Source organism: Ictidomys tridecemlineatus, chromosome 7, assembly GCF_052094955.1.
Source record: "Ictidomys tridecemlineatus isolate mIctTri1 chromosome 7, mIctTri1.hap1, whole genome shotgun sequence".
Classification (NCBI taxonomy): Eukaryota; Metazoa; Chordata; class Mammalia; order Rodentia; family Sciuridae; genus Ictidomys; species Ictidomys tridecemlineatus.
Window position 1 is genome coordinate 171,882,440 of NC_135483.1, and position 17,885 is coordinate 171,900,324.

A 17,885-nucleotide genomic window follows, 5' to 3' on the forward strand; every position below is an offset into this window, starting at 1 on the left:
GACTTTTAAGTTTTTTTAGCTTTTTGGTTGTTGGGACAGAGTAAAAATTTCTAAGATTCTTACATGTCAGGCCAGAAACAGGAAGTCTTATTTTTTACTTATTAATATTTAAGTGTGTTCCCTTAGAACAAAAAATTAATGTCCCTTACATAATCATGTATAAATTCTGGAAATTATAATGGTAAGAAATTTCTGTCATCTGATGTGTTGTATGTATTCTGTTTTTATCAATGTTCCTAATCATGATCTTTGTATACATTTTGAGTATAGACATAATGACATTTGCTAGTCAATTGAATGTAGGCCACAACAGGAAGAGAATTCAAAGATGACTCAGGTTTTTGACTTGAGCAATTGCAATCGCCATTAATTGAGATGGAGGAAGACAGGGAGTAACAGTTTGATTTTATTTATTTATTTTGGTACTGGGGATTGAACCCAGGGGTGCTTTACCACTGAGCTACATTCCTAGCCCTTTTTATTTTGAGACATGGTCTCACTAAATTCCTGAGGCTGACCTTGGACTTGTGATCTTTCTGCCTTAGCCTCTGGAGTTGCTGGAATTATAGGCATGTGCAGTTCTGACTAACAGGTGTCAAGCTAAATTAGACACCTTCTAGAGATCCAAGGAAGATGTCAAATAGACAGTTGGATATATGAGTCCAGAATTTAGGGAAGAGGTACAGGCTGGAAATATAAACTTGGGTGTCATTATTATGTGAATGGTATTTAAGGTTATAAACCTGGATGGGGATTGTCAGCAGAGTGAGTGTGAAAAGAGGAGATAGGACCAAGGACTGAGATTGGGGAAGTGAAGAGGACCCAATAAAGAAGGAGATGGAGAGGCCAACCAGGCCAGGTGTGTTGCCTTACTAGACAAGTGAAGAAAGGTTTTCATGGAATTAAAATGCTGAAATGTTAAGTAAGATGAGTTAAAACATACTAGGTAATTTCAGTGGGTTGGTTGGGGTTTAAAATAGGATGGAGGAATAATTGGAAATGGGAGTTTTGCTATAAAGAGAAGGAAGGATATACAGCAGAGGGATGTGGAAAGTTTTTAAAAAATAAGATAAATTGTAGTATTCCTGTGGGCATGTACTCAAAGAGATAGCTGTGTTTACAATATATCTTCATGTGTTTTGAAGTAATTCTAAGATTGATGAAGGTCTTTAGGAGAGATGTAATTTATTCAATGAATGGCAGCCCTTATGCTTATAATTTTCATCAGCATTCTTGCCACTAGCATATTCATTAGCGCTTTTTTTTTTAAAGTTGAAATTATTTTTATTATATTTTACTAAAACGATAACAATTCAAATGTTCACGGAACACATTATCAAGATACAGCAGTGTTCATTAGCGCTTTTGACAACAAAATTAACCAATTTTCTTTTTTCTTACTGCCACTGTAATAGCATACATGCAGGATGGTTAGAACATTAGACAAAGCAGAATGCATGAATTAATGCTCCAACTGGAAAAGAGATTTTAATTGAGTAAGACAGTGGCAATCTTTGAACTAAAAGAATATGCCAAGAAATGAATAGCTGATTATTTTTAAAAATATTGCTTAAAGGTTATTTGATATATTAATCATTAATAGTGACTTTCTGCTAAATCTCTGAATAATTTCTTAAATTATTTAAAAATATTTTTAAATCTTTATATTGGAAAGAAGATGGTTTTCATTTGAGACCTAGTTTCTTTTTTTGGTGGGGAGGGGTTCCAGGAATTGTACTCAGGGGCACTGAACCACTAAGTCACATTCCCAGCCCTATTTTTTGTATTTTATTTGGAGACAGGGTCTACACTGAGTTGTTTAGCACCTCACGTTTTTCTGAGGCTGGCTTTGAACTCACGATCCTCCTGTCTCAGCCTCCTGAGCTGCTGGGATTACAGGAGTGTGCCACTGTACCCGGCTGAAACCTAATTTTGAATGGCAGCCCTCATGCTTATTAGCTGAGTTGCCCTAAAATTAACTAAAGCTCTGATTCTGGCTTTCATTATCTATAACATGGAACTATAAATATCTACTCGACAGAATACAGTGAGGATTAAATAAGGTATGTGTGTGTTGCCCTAATGAATGGGTTACATAGTATCTAACACAGAGATGCTTCTGCCTTTTATCCTTTGTTTGGAAGCTATAATTTGGTTTCATTTTTCCTAGGTAGAAGCAAAGTAAATTTTTAGCTACATAATTTTTTTTTAAAATAGCTTGCTTGTGGGGCTGGGGATGTGGCTCAAGCCTTAGCACACTTGCCTGACATGCGTGCCGCCCGGGTTCAATCCTCAGCACCACATACCAATAAAGATGTTGTGTCCGCCGAGAACTAGAAAATAAATATTAAAAAAATTCTCTCTCTCTCTCTTTCTCTCTCTCTCTCTTTCTCTCTCTCTCTCTCTCTCTTTCTCTCTCTCTCTCTCCCCCCCTCCTCTCTCACTCTCTCTTTAAAAACAACAACAACAACAACAACAACAAAAAAAAACAAATGGGCTGGAGATGTGATTTGTGGTAAAGTGTTCTGAGTCCAGTCCTTGGTACAAAATAAAATTCTGCTTTAAAAAAAAAAAAATAGCTTGCTTGATGCTGTTGATAATACACTTATAAATCATTTAAGGGTATGTATAAGTACTTTTGTCATCAGAAGAAACAAATATTCACTAGTTTTTTTAACTGATGAAATGAAAATTTAATAATAACTGAGGACAATATTTTAAATGTAGGTCTGCTAATAAGAAAAGAGGAATTCTTTTTTTGAACATAACATTTCACTTAGTTGGGGTTCAGAATTGGTGTTCCTTGAGCTGTACAAAAACAGGATGGATTTGACTTCCGAACTATAGTTTTTTCTTCCTGATTTGTAATATTATTTCTATATTTAGTTATCATTTTTTATATTTCTCTATAAGACCCCCTAATTTTTAATATTTTTAACAAGTGTTTATATCTACTTCCTTTGAAATATTACTGATATATAACTATATAATTATTTTTCTGTAATATTTCCATAATTACTTTCTACTTTCTTTTAAACTTACTTCTAAATGATTTTAGACTCACATAGAAATTGCACAGATAGTACAATTTCTGAGTATTCTTCACCTAGTTTTTCCCAATAATGAAATTGTACATAATCATCATAACTACTTTTAAAAGTGCCTTTGAGAGCTAGTTTGGAGGTTCTAGAAGGGCAATGCAGCTACTAATATACCCTTGACTAAAAAACAGTCCTCCACTATTGGAGAAGGTCATCCTCTTCAATTGAGCACACAGTGGGGAGGACATACAAGAAGTGGTGAGCGAGTAAGGGGGCACCCACCTAGGCAGCCAAATCAGCTGAATCAGCTCTGTCAATCAATGGGCTAATAGATGTCACAGCTGGATTGTCCTTACACCCATAAATGAGATGGCATCAAACTAAAAAGCTTCTTCACAGCAAAGGAAACAATCAAGAGCATGAAGAGGGAGCATATAGAATGGGAGAAAATCTTTGTACCTGCACCTCAGGGTGTTAATTTCCAGGATATACAAAGAATTCAAAAAAACTTAATACCAAAAAATCAAATAACCCAGTTAATAAATGGGCAAAAAACTGAATAGACATTTCACAGAAGAAGAAATATGAATGGTCAACAAATATATGAAAAAAATGTTTAACATTTCTAGCACATTAAAACTACACTGAGAATACAGTAAACTCCAGGAAGAATGGCAGTTATCAAGAATTCAAGTAACAATGAATGTTGACAAGGGTGTGGGAAAAGGATATACTCACACATTGATGGTGGGACTGCAAATTGGTTCGCACACTCTGGAAAGCAGTTTGAAGATTCCTCAGAAATGGAACCATCATTTGACCCAGTTATTCCACTCCTTGGTTTAAACCCAAAGGACTTAAAATCAGCATACTATAGTGACGCAGCTACATTAATGTTTATAGAAGCACAGTTCACAATAGTTAAGTTATGGAGCCGACCTATGTGCTCTTCAACAGATGAATGGATAAAGAAAATATGATACATGTACATAATGGAATATTACTCAGCCATAAAGAATGACTTTATGACATTTGCCAGTAAATGTCATAAAGTCATCTGGTCACTATCATGCTAATTGAAATAACCCATTCCCCAAAACCAAAGTTCTTTGATATGTGGACGATAAGCCACAACAGGGAGAGAGTAGGGGAAGAATAGAATTTCATTGGATTAGACAAAGGGGAATGAAGGATAGGAAAAAGAAAGTGGAATGAATCTGACATAACTTTATTGTATACATATATGACCATACCACAGTGAATCTCACATAATATACATCCATAAGAATGGGATCCTAATTAGAACAAGATATATTTCATGCTTGTATAATTATATCAATATAAATTCTACTGTCTTGTATACATAACTAAAAAGAATCAATAAAAAAATGAAATTGCCCTTCACATTGGCAAGTTTACTGTATTCTATTTATAGATGAATTTACAACTGCTATTTTACTTTTTGTTTGTTTGTTTGTTTCCAGATCAGCCAGCATTACTAACCTGTCATTGGATCGATCTGGTTCTCCTATGGTACCTTCATATGAGACATCTGTCAGTCCCCAGGCTAACCGAACATATGTTAGGACAGAGACCACTGAGGATGAACGCAAAATTCTTCTGGTACTAGTACACTGTCTTTGACCCATTGCTAGTTTTGATCATAAGGATGTCTATTTCATTGATTTTTTTTTTTTAAAGAAACATAAATGAAATAGCATATCAGTTAAACAGAAATGATTAGCTTAACTTTTTACTCAGATCACCTGAGAAACTGGTCAGTATTCTTTCTCTACTTATTGCATTAATTTTTTTTTACCCCTTTCTTCTGGCAAGATCAGAATTCAGTTTCCTACATAATATAAGAGAGCTTAACTCTTAGGTTCCAGCTTGCTGTTTAAAATTTGAAGCATTATTTTTTTTTAACTTTTTTTTTATAGAGAGAATTTTTTTTTTAATATTTATTTTTCAGTTTTCGGTGGACACAACATTTTCTATTTTTATGTGGTGCTGAGGATTGAACCCAGTGCCCTGCGCATGCCAGCTGAGCGCGTTACCGCTTGAGCCACATCCCCAGCCCCCTGAAACAAGTTTCTTATACACATGGAGAAGCCTTTGAGACAGTTTATTCAGTTTATGTGAGATAATATTTAGTTTCTTCCATTTGCTTATATATAAAATCATGTGTTCAATCCACAGAGTGAATCAAAGAAATGAAAGATATGGCTTCTATCCTCAACTTTTAATTCAGGAGGTAGAAATTAAATCAATAGAAAGGTTTTTAATGGTAAAATAAATACATATATGTCTTAATACTAAAAAGAGCATCACAAATGATATAAAATTTAAAAAATTGATCATTAATTAGGGTGTCAGAAAAGGTATTGAGCTTTATGTTTTGAAGGACGAAATGGATTTGGATAAGTAGTAAAGAAAGTGAATCTTATATATAGATGTAAGGAAAGGTATAGAGATAAGAATAAGCATGGCATTTCCATGGAATAAAGTAGGATTTATTAATTGGGAGAAAATTTAAGTTGGAGAGTGTGGGCATTGAGAGTGCAGTTATTTGGGACTACCCAGTGAAAGGCAATGAATTTGGTCACTCAAGTTTAGATTTGAACCTGTAGTTGCTGAGCAATGGATAAAGTTTTTTTTTTTTTAAGATTTATCTAGCAGTTGGGTGGTGCTGAAAAGGGTGGAATGAATATGGTGGAATAAAGGCTACCAGGAACAGTTACCTTAGATTATTGTGATTTGCCTGTTGTCACATCTTCTACCGTTATCCAGTTTCCAAAAAAGAAGAATATATTTTGTACTTAACTAGGAGATGGATAATATGTGCCATTGATCCAAAAATATAGTACTTGGGATCATTGATTTTTAAGAGAAAAGTCATGCTTGGAATTAGATGAACTGAGTTCAAGTTGTTCTTCATGTATGCGTCATTTATATTAAATCATATAAATTAGTTGCTCTAAATTGGTGAGGCCAATTTGGAAAGCAGTATGGAGATTCCTGGGAAAGCTGGGAATGGATCCACCATTTGACCCAGCTATCGCCCTTCTCAGACTATTCCCTGAGGATCTTAAAAGAGCGTACTATAGGGATACTGCCACATCAATGATCATAGCGGCACAATTCACAGTAGCTAGACTGTGAAACCAACCTAGTTGCCCTTCAATAGATGAATGGATTAAAAAATGTGGCATCTCTACACAATGGAGTATTATGCAGCACTAAAAAATGACAAAATCATAGAATTTGCAGGGAAATGGATGGCATTAGAGCAGATTATGCTAAGCGAAGCTGGCCAATCCTTAAAAAACAAATGCCAAATGTCTTCTTTGATATAAAGAGAGCAACTAAGAACAGAACAGGGAGGAAGAGCATGAGGAAAAGATTAACATTAAACAAAGACGAGTGGGGGGAGAGAAAGGGAGAGAGAAGGGAAAGCATATGGAAATGGTAGGAGACCCTCAATGTTACACAAAATTACATATAAGAGGTTGTGGGGGGAAAGGAGGAGGGAAACAAGGGAGAGAATTGAACAACAGCAGAGGGGGTAGAGAGGGAAGATGGGAGGGGAGGGGAGGGGGGATAGTAGGGGATAGGAAAGGTAGCAGAATACAACAGTCACTAATATGCCATTATGTAAAAATGTGAGTGTGTAACCGATGTGATTCTGCAATTTGTATTTGGGGTAAAAATGGGAGTTCATAACCCAATTGAGTCAAATGTATGAAAGATGATATATCATGAGCTTTGTAATGTTTTGAACAATCAATAAAAAAAAGAATCTTTAAAAAAATTAGTTGCTCTAAAGAAATGCAAATCAAAGTTCCTTTTATGAATGTGAAAATCATAGGAAAGCATCTGTACAGGTAAATAGCATTCTTATGAGTAACACTTGCTCTCAATGTATTGCAGGACAGTGTTCAGTTAAAGGACCTGTGGAAAAAAATCTGCCATCACAGTAGTGGAATGGAGTTTCAGGATCACCGGTACTGGCTGAGAACCCATCCCAATTGCATTGTAGGAAAGGAATTGGTTAACTGGCTAATCCGAAATGGACATATTGCTACCAGGTATTGTGATCCTAAGAAAGAGGTTTTGATATTATTTGTTAATTTATTTTAAATGAGGACACATATTTGAAGATATAGGGATAACGTTTCTTTGTAGATTCCCTTTTTTTAATGTATTTGATGGTTTGAGGGAATTAATTAGTCAACCTTCCTTCCATCTGGTTTTCACCAGTAGAGAATAGTTGGAAGGAGCCAAATATGGGGGGGCGGTCAAAGTTTATCTTATTAAAAGTAGAAGCATGTGGTAATTCCTCAAACTTAGAACTCTTTAGTAAAGCAAGATTGGACAACGTAGCTAGATTCTAAGGTTAAAAGATTCTTCTGTTACTATTCTCCAATCTAGACATTATAACCTGTGTTGAGAATTGGATTTATAAGCCATGTCTGGAGGATCACAAATCAAAAGAATAACAGAAAGGGCCTAAAACCTTTCAAACTAACAAACACATTCCCGTAGGTTTTACAACTTGCTCAGATGAGCTGCTTCTCCTCTTATGAGAAGAAACAAATGTTTAAATAAGTAAAGAGAGAAATAACTTTAAACAGAGAAGAACTGGATTCCAATTTTTGCTATATCTCTTTAGTTTTGTGCCTTTAGTAAAATTATTCAATCTTTTTATGACTTGAGCCCTTTAGTTCCAACATGGGAGAAATATTTTGGTCCTGTGAATAAACTTTGGGAAAGAAATAAATGTTGATTAAGTGCTTTATAAACTGAAATGCCCCATAATAAAATGTGTTGAGTATGTTTCTTTCATACACAGATATACACATACATACATTTTATATCTATATCTGTAATATTTACTGTTTTTTCATCAAGACTGTAAGTTCTTTGTAGGAGGCATGCTGTTTTTAGCATGTTTTTACTCTTCCATTAAGGAGAGGGGTGTGTGCATGCATTGAGTATTTCCTGTAATTAAAATAAGGTTTTTAGGACTGCCTTACCATAGGTTCTCATCCTTTACTATGGTATCTAGAGGAATTTTTTAATTTGTATCCAGTCTCCCCAGTCTCTTGTTTTATTCCTTATCTGTCCAAGGATAATTTGAAATTCGAACTGAACTGGAAAAAAAAAAAAAGATTATGTCTTATACTATAAAATTATTCTGACTGACTTTTAAAATATTTCATGTTTCTTGCTCTTAATTCAGGGCACAAGCTATAGCAATTGGACAAGCAATGGTTGATGGACGTTGGCTGGATTGTGTTAGTCATCATGACCAGCTTTTCAGGGATGAGTATGCACTCTACAGACCACTGCAGGTAATCTTCATTTTTTACTCCTAATGAGAATGTAACAAGCTTGTTTTGAAGACTTTCTTCATCAGTGAGAATAAAAAGTAATTGAATTAACCAAAAAAACTTTTTTCTAATAGATTTTCCTTGCTGTTTGAGGAAAGTTACAACTTTTTTTTTTTTTTTTTGTATTGAGCTATACCACTAGTCCCAATGCTGTTTTTTCCTTTTTAAATATCTTTTTTTTTTTTTAAAGTAAGGTAGTAATGATGAAAACCTGCTATTAGGATTAAATACTTTATTTGGCGTGGTTTTGCTTAAACTTAGCTTAGTTTTATAGTTAACTTATAGTTTATTTGTCATTTAATAGCTTTCAGTTTTACTATTTATGTTTTTTATAACTAAAAGTTGCATGTATAACAAAATGATTGAAAAATGGAAAGTAAATAGAGACAGATTTTGACTCTTTAGTACTATTAAACTGTGCACTGATGATAAAATAATATCTTTTTCTAACTCAAGGGAAATGAAAATTACTTAAAGATAGAAAATTTAAAAAATATTTATATAACCATATATGTATATTTATATATATAAAGTACATACACACACTAAATATATATGTTGTGTGTGTGTATATGTTTACTAAATAACTTTAAAAAATTTTTTTTTGAGGTATTAGTGATTAAACGCATGTCCTGACCCCTGCCAGGCAAGTGTTCTACCATTGAGGCACATCCCTAGCACCTAAAATGAGAAACTCAGTAGTTAGAAGTGACCCTGAAGACTGGTGTATATTTGTTAAAGTATGACAGTTATTTTTTCAGGATGTGACCCAGAGTTTGTTTAGGGTTAGACTAGATGCTGTGTAGTCTTTTCTGATAACTAAAGGATGACATAAAACCCTGTAAAATCTATATCAAAGAAATATTGTGTTTGTAACATGCTAACCTAAGACTTCTAGTTAATTATAATTAGAGTTTTAACAATGGAATTGCCTGTATGATAATATTTTATAGCTTAGTTCTTGTTAATTTGTTTATTTTTCTAAATAAATTTACTCAGTTATGTTTATAAAAATATTGGGTACAATTTATTTGTTGTGTGATACCCCCAACATTGTTGACATTGAGGGTCAGTTGCTTGGATCCTGTCTTGATACTTTCAGAGTACAGAATTTTCTGAGACACCTTCTCCGGACAGTGACTCCGTGAACTCTGTGGAAGGACACTCTGAGCCATCCTGGTTTAAAGACATAAAGTTTGATGACAGCGACACAGAACAGATAGCTGAAGAAGGTGACGATAATTTGGCTAGTGAGTTTTACTTTCTAACATTTTAGTTTTTATGGATCATTATGTGTGTATGATAAAATGAGTGCCTTATTTATTTCGTTGAAAAAAAATCTGCTTTAAAATTTATGGCTTCAACCGGATGTAAACATCTAGTAGCAATCCTGTCTTAGATACAGTATTTTCTTGAGATACTAACTTGTTAGGCAACTGATGTTTTCAGATTTTATCGTAGTCTATAGTTTGCAGCAGCTTAAAAATAACTCTGAGCAAATAATATCATAGCAGATAACTTTCTCACCTCTTCCCTATGATATCAGACTTTCTTTCTGCAGAACCTCCAATATACTTATTCATTTTAAAAATTGATTTTATATTTAATTTTGTTCAAATTTTATTAAGTCTACACAGAAGTACATGAAAATACTGTATCCATTTTGGTATTGCACATTGGGCTTGTATATTAAAAAACATTTTTCTCCTTTCCTCCAATACCCTGATAAAACCCATTTTTACTCCCCTCCTCTCCCTATATTTCTTTCCCCTCCCCAACACTAAAAGATTCTGCCAGTCCTAGCAAGCGCACCTCAGTCAGCAGTTTCCAGTCCACAGTGGACAGTGACTCAGCTGCGTCTATCAGCCTGAACGTGGAGCTGGACAACGTGAACTTCCATATCAAGAAGCCCTCCAAGTACCCACATGTGCCCCCTCACCCTGCTGACCAAAAAGGTAGGAGGTAGTCACCATCTGGAATCCAAATAGGCTGGAGAGCTGGGCTCTCATGCCAGCTTGTCCTTCTGACTTCCTCTGTTCCAGTATGGCTGAGGGGATTTGATGTGGGTTTTGTTTCACCTTTTCTCATTTTCCCCACACCTCCTCCCTACACCATTTTGGTTGGTTCTTTTTGTTTCTTGTTTTCTCCCTCAGTATCACCATGCCCAGTTTAAAGCTTGTAGTCTTTTAAAAGGACCTACATCTGACTGCTCTTCCCATAATGTGCAACTTCCAAGGTGGCATTTCTTTGCATTTATAACATGGATGTTCTGCTCTACTCTTTTCTCTTTCTTTGTTTAACATTTTAAAGCCTATTCACCTATGCTATTTTATAATAACATATTTATTTAAACCTATTCAGATGATTGAATTAAATTGGGGGAAATTATTCACAACACATTTAAAACATCTTTCTACTGGAGTTTAAAAGGCCTATTATACCTATAGTATATTTACTAAAAAATTCTTCTCTAATAAAAAGTGAATTAATTTGTTATTTTTAGTTATGTTGATATTAGTCTACTTATTTAATAATAATAATAATGGCCATATCCAAATTGCATTTGATGTAAAAGGAAAAATTAGATAAATCATTTTTAAAATCTAAGATAGCAGTACATAAAAAATAAAATGCCTTTAAAAAAAATGGATGGTGAGATTTACATTATTGGATATAATCAAAACCAATTTAAATTATAGCCCTAACATGGCATTATGTAAAAGTACATAAATGAAAAAAAAATGAATGATTAAATGAATAATTATGGGAGTTTATTATGTCATAATAACTGAAAAGTCATTATTATAAAGTATTTTATTCTATGATTTTACCTGAAGTTTGAATTTTAAACATTTAGTTTTCTCAGGTCAGATTGTCTCTGAACTTAGATCTGGACTGCTTTTCTAATTCTTTGTTCCTCTCTGTTTTGAGCTTAAAAAAAAAATGTAACAAATGGGAAGATTTTGAACTTAAATATCTATATTAAAATAATTTGAAAGAAATTTACATTTCTAAACCAAATTTCTCTTAATTGTCAATGTAAGTTATTATCAAGATGTGGTAGAATGTCTTTAAGAGTTAAAATAATAAGATGTATTTTATTCAAAAATAAGAAATTTAGAGAGTGTGGGATAGGAGAAGATTTGACTAGCAAGGAGCATAAGTAAGGTATACATCTTTATGGAAACCCTCAAAACAGAAATTAGATGAATGATGGAGAAAATTTGGGTGTGTATGAAAGGACAGTGAAGCAGACATGACACTTTTGTGAGAATTAACTGTCACCTGGAGGATATTATGATGCTTTTGAGTATTAATTTACAGATGTGGATCAGAGGCAGAATATACCATGATAGAGGACATCTGTTGTGGACATATGTATTGGCAGTTTCATTTCACTGAAAGCAGAATATAAAATACATTTGTGACTTGCTGATGCTTTTACCTCTTGGAAAGTTAAGAAAGTTTTGAAAATCTTGAAGAAAGTGATCTATCATCATAGAATTCATAATGGCAAGGGGCACACTACTGAGCACAGTCACGTGTATTTTAGGAAACCTAACTTCAGAGTGTTGAGAGGGGAATGGATCAGGAGGTTCCAATAATGCCTTTTTTTTACAGCACAACCTCACATTTTTCAGGGAGAATAAAAAGGGAAGCACCTGAAGTTGAAAAAGCCATCATACTCCTCTGAAACTTCTTTGATCTCAAACCTTTAAAAAAGTTGTGAGTAGCAATGTTCTTATGATAGTGAATCTAAAAGAAGGACCAGCACTCTTAAGGAAAATGACAGGATAGCAGGAGTCTAGATGGCACTAAAGATTGAGATGTCACTAAAGGTTGGAGAAAAGGCCAAGGATATCTGAGAAAAGATATTGCCATAGCAAGAAAGAAAAATTAGGTTATTTAGGGAAGTCAGTATAATATTGAAAGAAACTTTTCTTTTTTTCTGTCAAGATTTATCTTGTCAGGAAAGAACACATGGTTAAAGGGAAAGCAAAGCCCAAGAGAGAGAAGAGATAGAAAATGTCCTGCTATTTTCAGTGAGTCTGTTGCCAGGTTTAGGCAGACCACATGCAAGATTGTTGAAAGAATTTGGGTCTGATGTCATGGAGCCAGAGATGATTATTTTGTAAGAATTGTGTAAGGTAATACAGAATCTAGATGACTATTGATAGATGAGTTACATTTTTTAAGATGGTTTCTTGATGTGGTATTGGGAGTTGGAAAAATTGTAGGAAAATTTAGTGAATTGGGTGTACTGTAATATTTAGAAAAGGATTGTGGTAAAGGGCAGCTGCATTGGTTTACTAAAATAAGATGAAATATCTTATGTTAATATGAGGTCGTTAGATAAGGAGAATATCATATATACGATTTTATATGATGTTAGGCATTTGATGGTTCTCAAAAACATTTTAGACAACAATGAATTTTGCACTAGAAATCTGTTAAAGAGGGAGTCGAAGGAGGTGATCATATTTATTATTTAAAGTACGGGTTTTGGAGCTTTTCAAAAATTGTAAATTGACAAATTATAATTGTATATGTTTATGGGGTACAGAGAGATGTTAATAACATGTATACAATGTAAGTCAAGTTAATTAACATATCAATCAACTCATTTATTTATCATTTTTTGTGGTGTGAACTCTTGAAATTTACTGTATTCTCAATTTTGAAATGATCAATACACTGTTATTATATTATAGTTATTATAGTCATCATTCTGTGTAATAGATCTCAAAAAATTATTCCCCTGGCTAACTGAAACTTTATATTCTTTAACCACTATCTTCTTTACACCCTAGAATTTCATATTCACCATTGTACTATGGAATTTTTGTTTGAGAAACACACAAATAGCATGGTGTGTTTGGGAATGTAAGAGCTCAGCAGTGCCACAATTAATAATAGCATACTAATTTATAGCTTATTTTAATCGTCAGACAAAATGTTAAAAGGGAAATTAATAATTTGATAGCAGCAGGAAAGGGATGATCCTAAATTATACTATAGGGCTTTGTCAATTTGTATTTACAGTTGTTCAGTACTTATTTTAAGTTTACACTATGATGGGATTGCAGAAGTGTGCCTCTGTGTCCTTCTTTTCTTACTGTTTTTTAAAATACTAAGAATCATTCTTTTTCCATTTACTTTATGAAGTTGAAATGTGATAAAAATATTTTGTTCTTTGTTGTTAAAATGATCCTATCAGAAAGTAAAGATTCCTAAAGTGAGCTGGTAATGGTAGTGCATACTTATAATCTCACCTACTGGGAAGGCTGACACAGGAAAATCTCAAGTTTGAGGCCAGCCTGGGCAACTTAGACTCTGTATTAAAACAAAATAAAAAGAGTTAGAGATATATATCTCAGTGGTAGATATATGTATATCTTAGACTTACCTAGCATGTGCAAGGCCTTGGGTTCAGGACCCAGTATGGAAAAAAAAAAAAAGAGTATGTGAAAGATTAGAGTTCTTCTGCCTGTTTTCATTCCCTTAAATAAATACAAGTGGGATTAACTATGTTGATTTTTTTCATTGGAATTAAAAGCAATGCTCTTTACCAATTATCCTCTATCTTTTATGACCGAGGAAATTTGGGTTTATAAAATATGTTGAGGCCTGGAGTTGTAGCTCAGTGGTAAAGCACTTACCTCGCATGTGTGAGACCCTGGGTTCAGTCCCCAGCACCACATAAAAATAAACAAATAAAAATAAATATATTGTGTCCATCTACAAAAAAACAACCAAAAAAAACCCAAAAACTTTGAAATATCTGCACTTAAAATATGACATTTGATTTGGTTAATTTTTCACTATTGGTCTTAGAGAATTGTACAATTGAAATGTGTTTTATTATGTGGTGTAAGCAGAATTCTGAGCCATTCTTGGAAAGTTATCGCAAGTATGACCTAGAAAGAAAGAGAAAATAATGGCTTCCTTGAGCCTCCAGATATAATTTCCCATATACTGGAAAACATGGGGGAGAGATGCAGATTAAACATACCATGAAGGAATAGTTGCTCAGATCCACATGTGGGATATTGCACAAAGACATTTGGCCTGGTTTGCTTAAAAGTTCTTTATCATGGAAAAGAATAAAGGTAGGAGATCTGTTCTAGATTAAAAGAGAATGAGCAAGCATAGGGCCAAATATTATGTATGAACTTTTTTGGTTATATGTTTGAGGATATTTTGAGAACAGATAAATTTCAATATGGACCAGTTCTATGATATTAAGGTATTGTCAGGGGCTGAGGATATAGCTCAGTGGCAGAGCCTAACTTGCATGAGGCTCTGGGTTTGATCCTTAGTACCAGAAAAATGAAAAACAGATATTGACAGTTTTCTTAAGTCTGTAATTGGTGGTGTGGCTATAAAGAAGTGTGCCTTTATTTTAAAATGATGCATGTTGAAGTACTGGTAAAATGTGATGTGTGTAATTTTAAATGGTCAAGGAAAAAAGCATATGTATATGTGAAGAGAAAGATATGGCAAGTCCTTAGCAATTGTTGAATGTAGGTGGATGGTATACAATATTTTCTGTTTGCTTGAAATTTTTTCATAATAAATGTTTGGGAAAATCCATAATTTCTGGAGTCTCCTTTGTATTTAAGCTTTAGAATGAAAAGTAAAACTTGTAAAAGACTTGTAATACATTAGTTGAACTAACAGAATTTATCATTATTCATTTCTGCAAGGGAAATATAGAAATAAAGCATAACATTGTCTTTATTGTATTTGGCATGGGGCACTTGAATTTTCTAAATAAAATATTTTCTCTGCTTCCTGGTTGGGAAGATGATCATAGTGGCTCATAAACATAGTTCCTTTTAAAGCCCATTTGTTTATAAATGAACTTAGAAAAAATTTTGTGGAGAACTTTCACCCTAAAGGAGTTAAATTGTGTTGTGGCTTGCTTTGCATAGTATACAGAACCCCACTTGAGCTATGCTTGGTCACCCTCCTAGAGGAAAGTTCAAAGGGAAGTAAAGAGTAAGTTTCACTTTAATATTTTTAAAAGCGTTCAGTGCCTGTTCAGGAGTTACCTCCTGGCAAATGGCAATGTTGAGTTACAATTTTTGAAAAACAAAGTCTAATTCAAAACTAATTAAAAATCTGATGTTATATCTTTATTTTTTTGCCAATGTCACTTTCATATTTTATAATTTATATTCTGCAATTTTAAAAAACCTTACATTGTTTTCTCAGATGGCTTCTCTGGGAACTACCTTGTATATAGACAAAGTCATTATGTATTAAAATACAGTTATATATGAGAAAAGCAATGTAATATTTTAGGCTTATGCAAATTACTAAAGATTTTAGTTTTCATAAACTTTCAGTTTTGGTATCTGAAATTTACTATTTGGAAAAATGATGTTAAAAATGATCTGACATTTGAACTGAGGTGAACTGTTTCATTGTTCTATTGAGTTATTAAGTTTAGTATGAAGTGCAAGTATAAAAAAAATTTTAGTCTGAAGCTTTCTTGAGTTCACAAAGCAGTGATGGGTTTTATATGAGTAATACATTGTTGTGTGTGGGTGTGCTCTCTGTATAATTATGCCGGCCCATTATAGTCATATGTCTTTCCTTCCTCTCTGTTCTCTCCTTCGTATGCAGAGTATTTGATTTCTGACACTGGAGGACAACAGCTCTCAATAAGTGACGCCTTCATCAAAGGTAATTTTATCAACAACTGTCCATGTGATGGTGTTTCTTTTGCTCAGGAGGGTATCCTTAGGGCTTAGCACATTGACTGACAGAGAAGTACTGAAAATATGTTTGATTAGTACTACTAACACAGTTTTAATGTGTATAATGGCTTTGAGAATGTTGAAAGACAAGAATATAAATTTAGATTTGGTTTGAGAGAAGGATCTGAAAAGTAATTGTTTAAAAACTTTTAAAAAGAATTTGAATTTTATTCTTTTAAAGGCATGGATAGTGTCTTATATCATGAATACAGTATTAAATATTGATATACATATCATCAGGGATTGTTAGCTTTATCAAAAAGCCTATAGGCAGATTTCATCCATTTGAGGATGCTGCTTTCCCATGTAGAGTTGGGAAAAGAAATAGACAAAAGAGGCTAAAGAACTAATTTTGCTGATCAGTTTCTTGGGGAGAACAGGAATATAGAAAATATAAGCCTATTATTACCCATTCCTTATTTAGCTTACTGTAAAGTAAGAACATACCCAGTTAGTTCACAATACTTCTTAGTTTAGGTCTTGAATATGGGAGAAGTTCCCTTCCCAGTGTCTTTTTGGCTTCTGGAGTTTGGGATAAAAGAGAAGGTAGGGCAAGTTAGTGCAAGGGAACTGATCACTTGGCAATCCTTCTAAATTCACTTCTAAGCATCTGGTTCAAGTTTATAGACTGGCAGTTTATATGATTGAAATGTGCAGGTCTTGTACCTCCCACATCATGCACACATACTTTATGTAATGACTGTTGGACTGTTTAGTGGAAGTTTTTTGCTAGATTGGTATGCTTTAAAAGGGAAAGGATTAGAGGATTTTTCTAAGCATTACCTATCTCCTTTCTTTCCATTTATTTAGTCACTTCAGTTATTTAGAGTAATCATCTTTTCTGCAAAACATTTATTATCTGTTGAATTTGTCTTGATTCATTTTTACCCTTTAAAATATTTCAGTGATTTTATAAAACTTTGTATAATTTACTATGTATCATGTTTTAATATTTCTTTGTAGTTTATTTTCAGGTCTATCTTGTTAACAAGTTTCTTTAAAAGTCTCTGCTAATATTGAAAAAGAAACACCATAAAGGATTGTCTGTATAGATTTCTACATTGTCACCTTCTGTTTTGGGATATCTGAGTTGAGCTTCTTTCTTGAAAGTTCAGTACCCCCACTATTATATATTATTCTGCCAGCATTCAGACTGCATTCGCAGTCAGTTTGTAATTTTGTAGGGGAAATTAGCATACACAACTCTCTCTCTCTCTTTTGTGGTGCTGGGAATCAAACCCGGGGTCTTGCACATGCTAGACACGTGCTCTACCACTGAGCTATACACTGTCAATCTCTGCTTCTATATTTTTAATGTATTTATATATGTACATATGTTTATTATTATATATATTTTATATAATTTATGTATTTATTTTACATCTTTGCCCTTTCATACCTGTATTTTATATTGGCTAACTTAAAAAAATTTCAAAAGAAAAGTTGGTAATTTCTAAATATGTGAGTAGATGGCATAAAACATGGCAATAAAATACTGACTTCATATTTTATATTTACTTAGAATCCTTATTTAATCGTCGGGTGGAGGAAAAATCCAAAGAGTTGCCTTTCACACCTTTGGGCTGGCATCATAACAACCTGGAGCTCCTAAGGGAGGAGAATGGGGAAAAACAAGCTATGGAGAGATTGCTGTAAGGCAGAGAGCTTTTAAATTTTAAATGTCC

At 33.6% G+C, this 17,885-nt stretch overlaps 1 protein-coding gene across 16 annotated transcripts in view; it reads left to right on the forward strand.

Moving 5' to 3' along the window:
- Pikfyve (phosphoinositide kinase, FYVE-type zinc finger containing) overlaps window positions 1-17,885 on the forward strand; it is an 84,168-nt gene that overhangs the window by 20,408 nt on the left and 45,875 nt on the right. For 10 of the 16 annotated variants that reach the window (XM_078017918.1, XM_078017917.1, XM_078017927.1 and 7 more), the window contains 7 exons: window positions 4,526-4,664; window positions 6,972-7,129; window positions 8,284-8,395; window positions 9,537-9,684; window positions 10,222-10,389; window positions 16,067-16,126; window positions 17,723-17,852. In XM_078017918.1, coding sequence (XP_077874044.1) covers window positions 4,526-4,664; window positions 6,972-7,129; window positions 8,284-8,395; window positions 9,537-9,684; window positions 10,222-10,389; window positions 16,067-16,126; window positions 17,723-17,852 — 915 coding nt within the window. Of the gene's footprint in view, window positions 1-4,525; window positions 4,665-6,971; window positions 7,130-8,283; window positions 8,396-9,536; window positions 9,685-10,221; window positions 10,401-16,066; window positions 16,127-17,722; window positions 17,853-17,885 lie in introns of those variants that run through there. The other 6 variants (XM_078017928.1, XM_078017930.1, XM_078017931.1 and 3 more) reach the window with 4 other exon arrangements.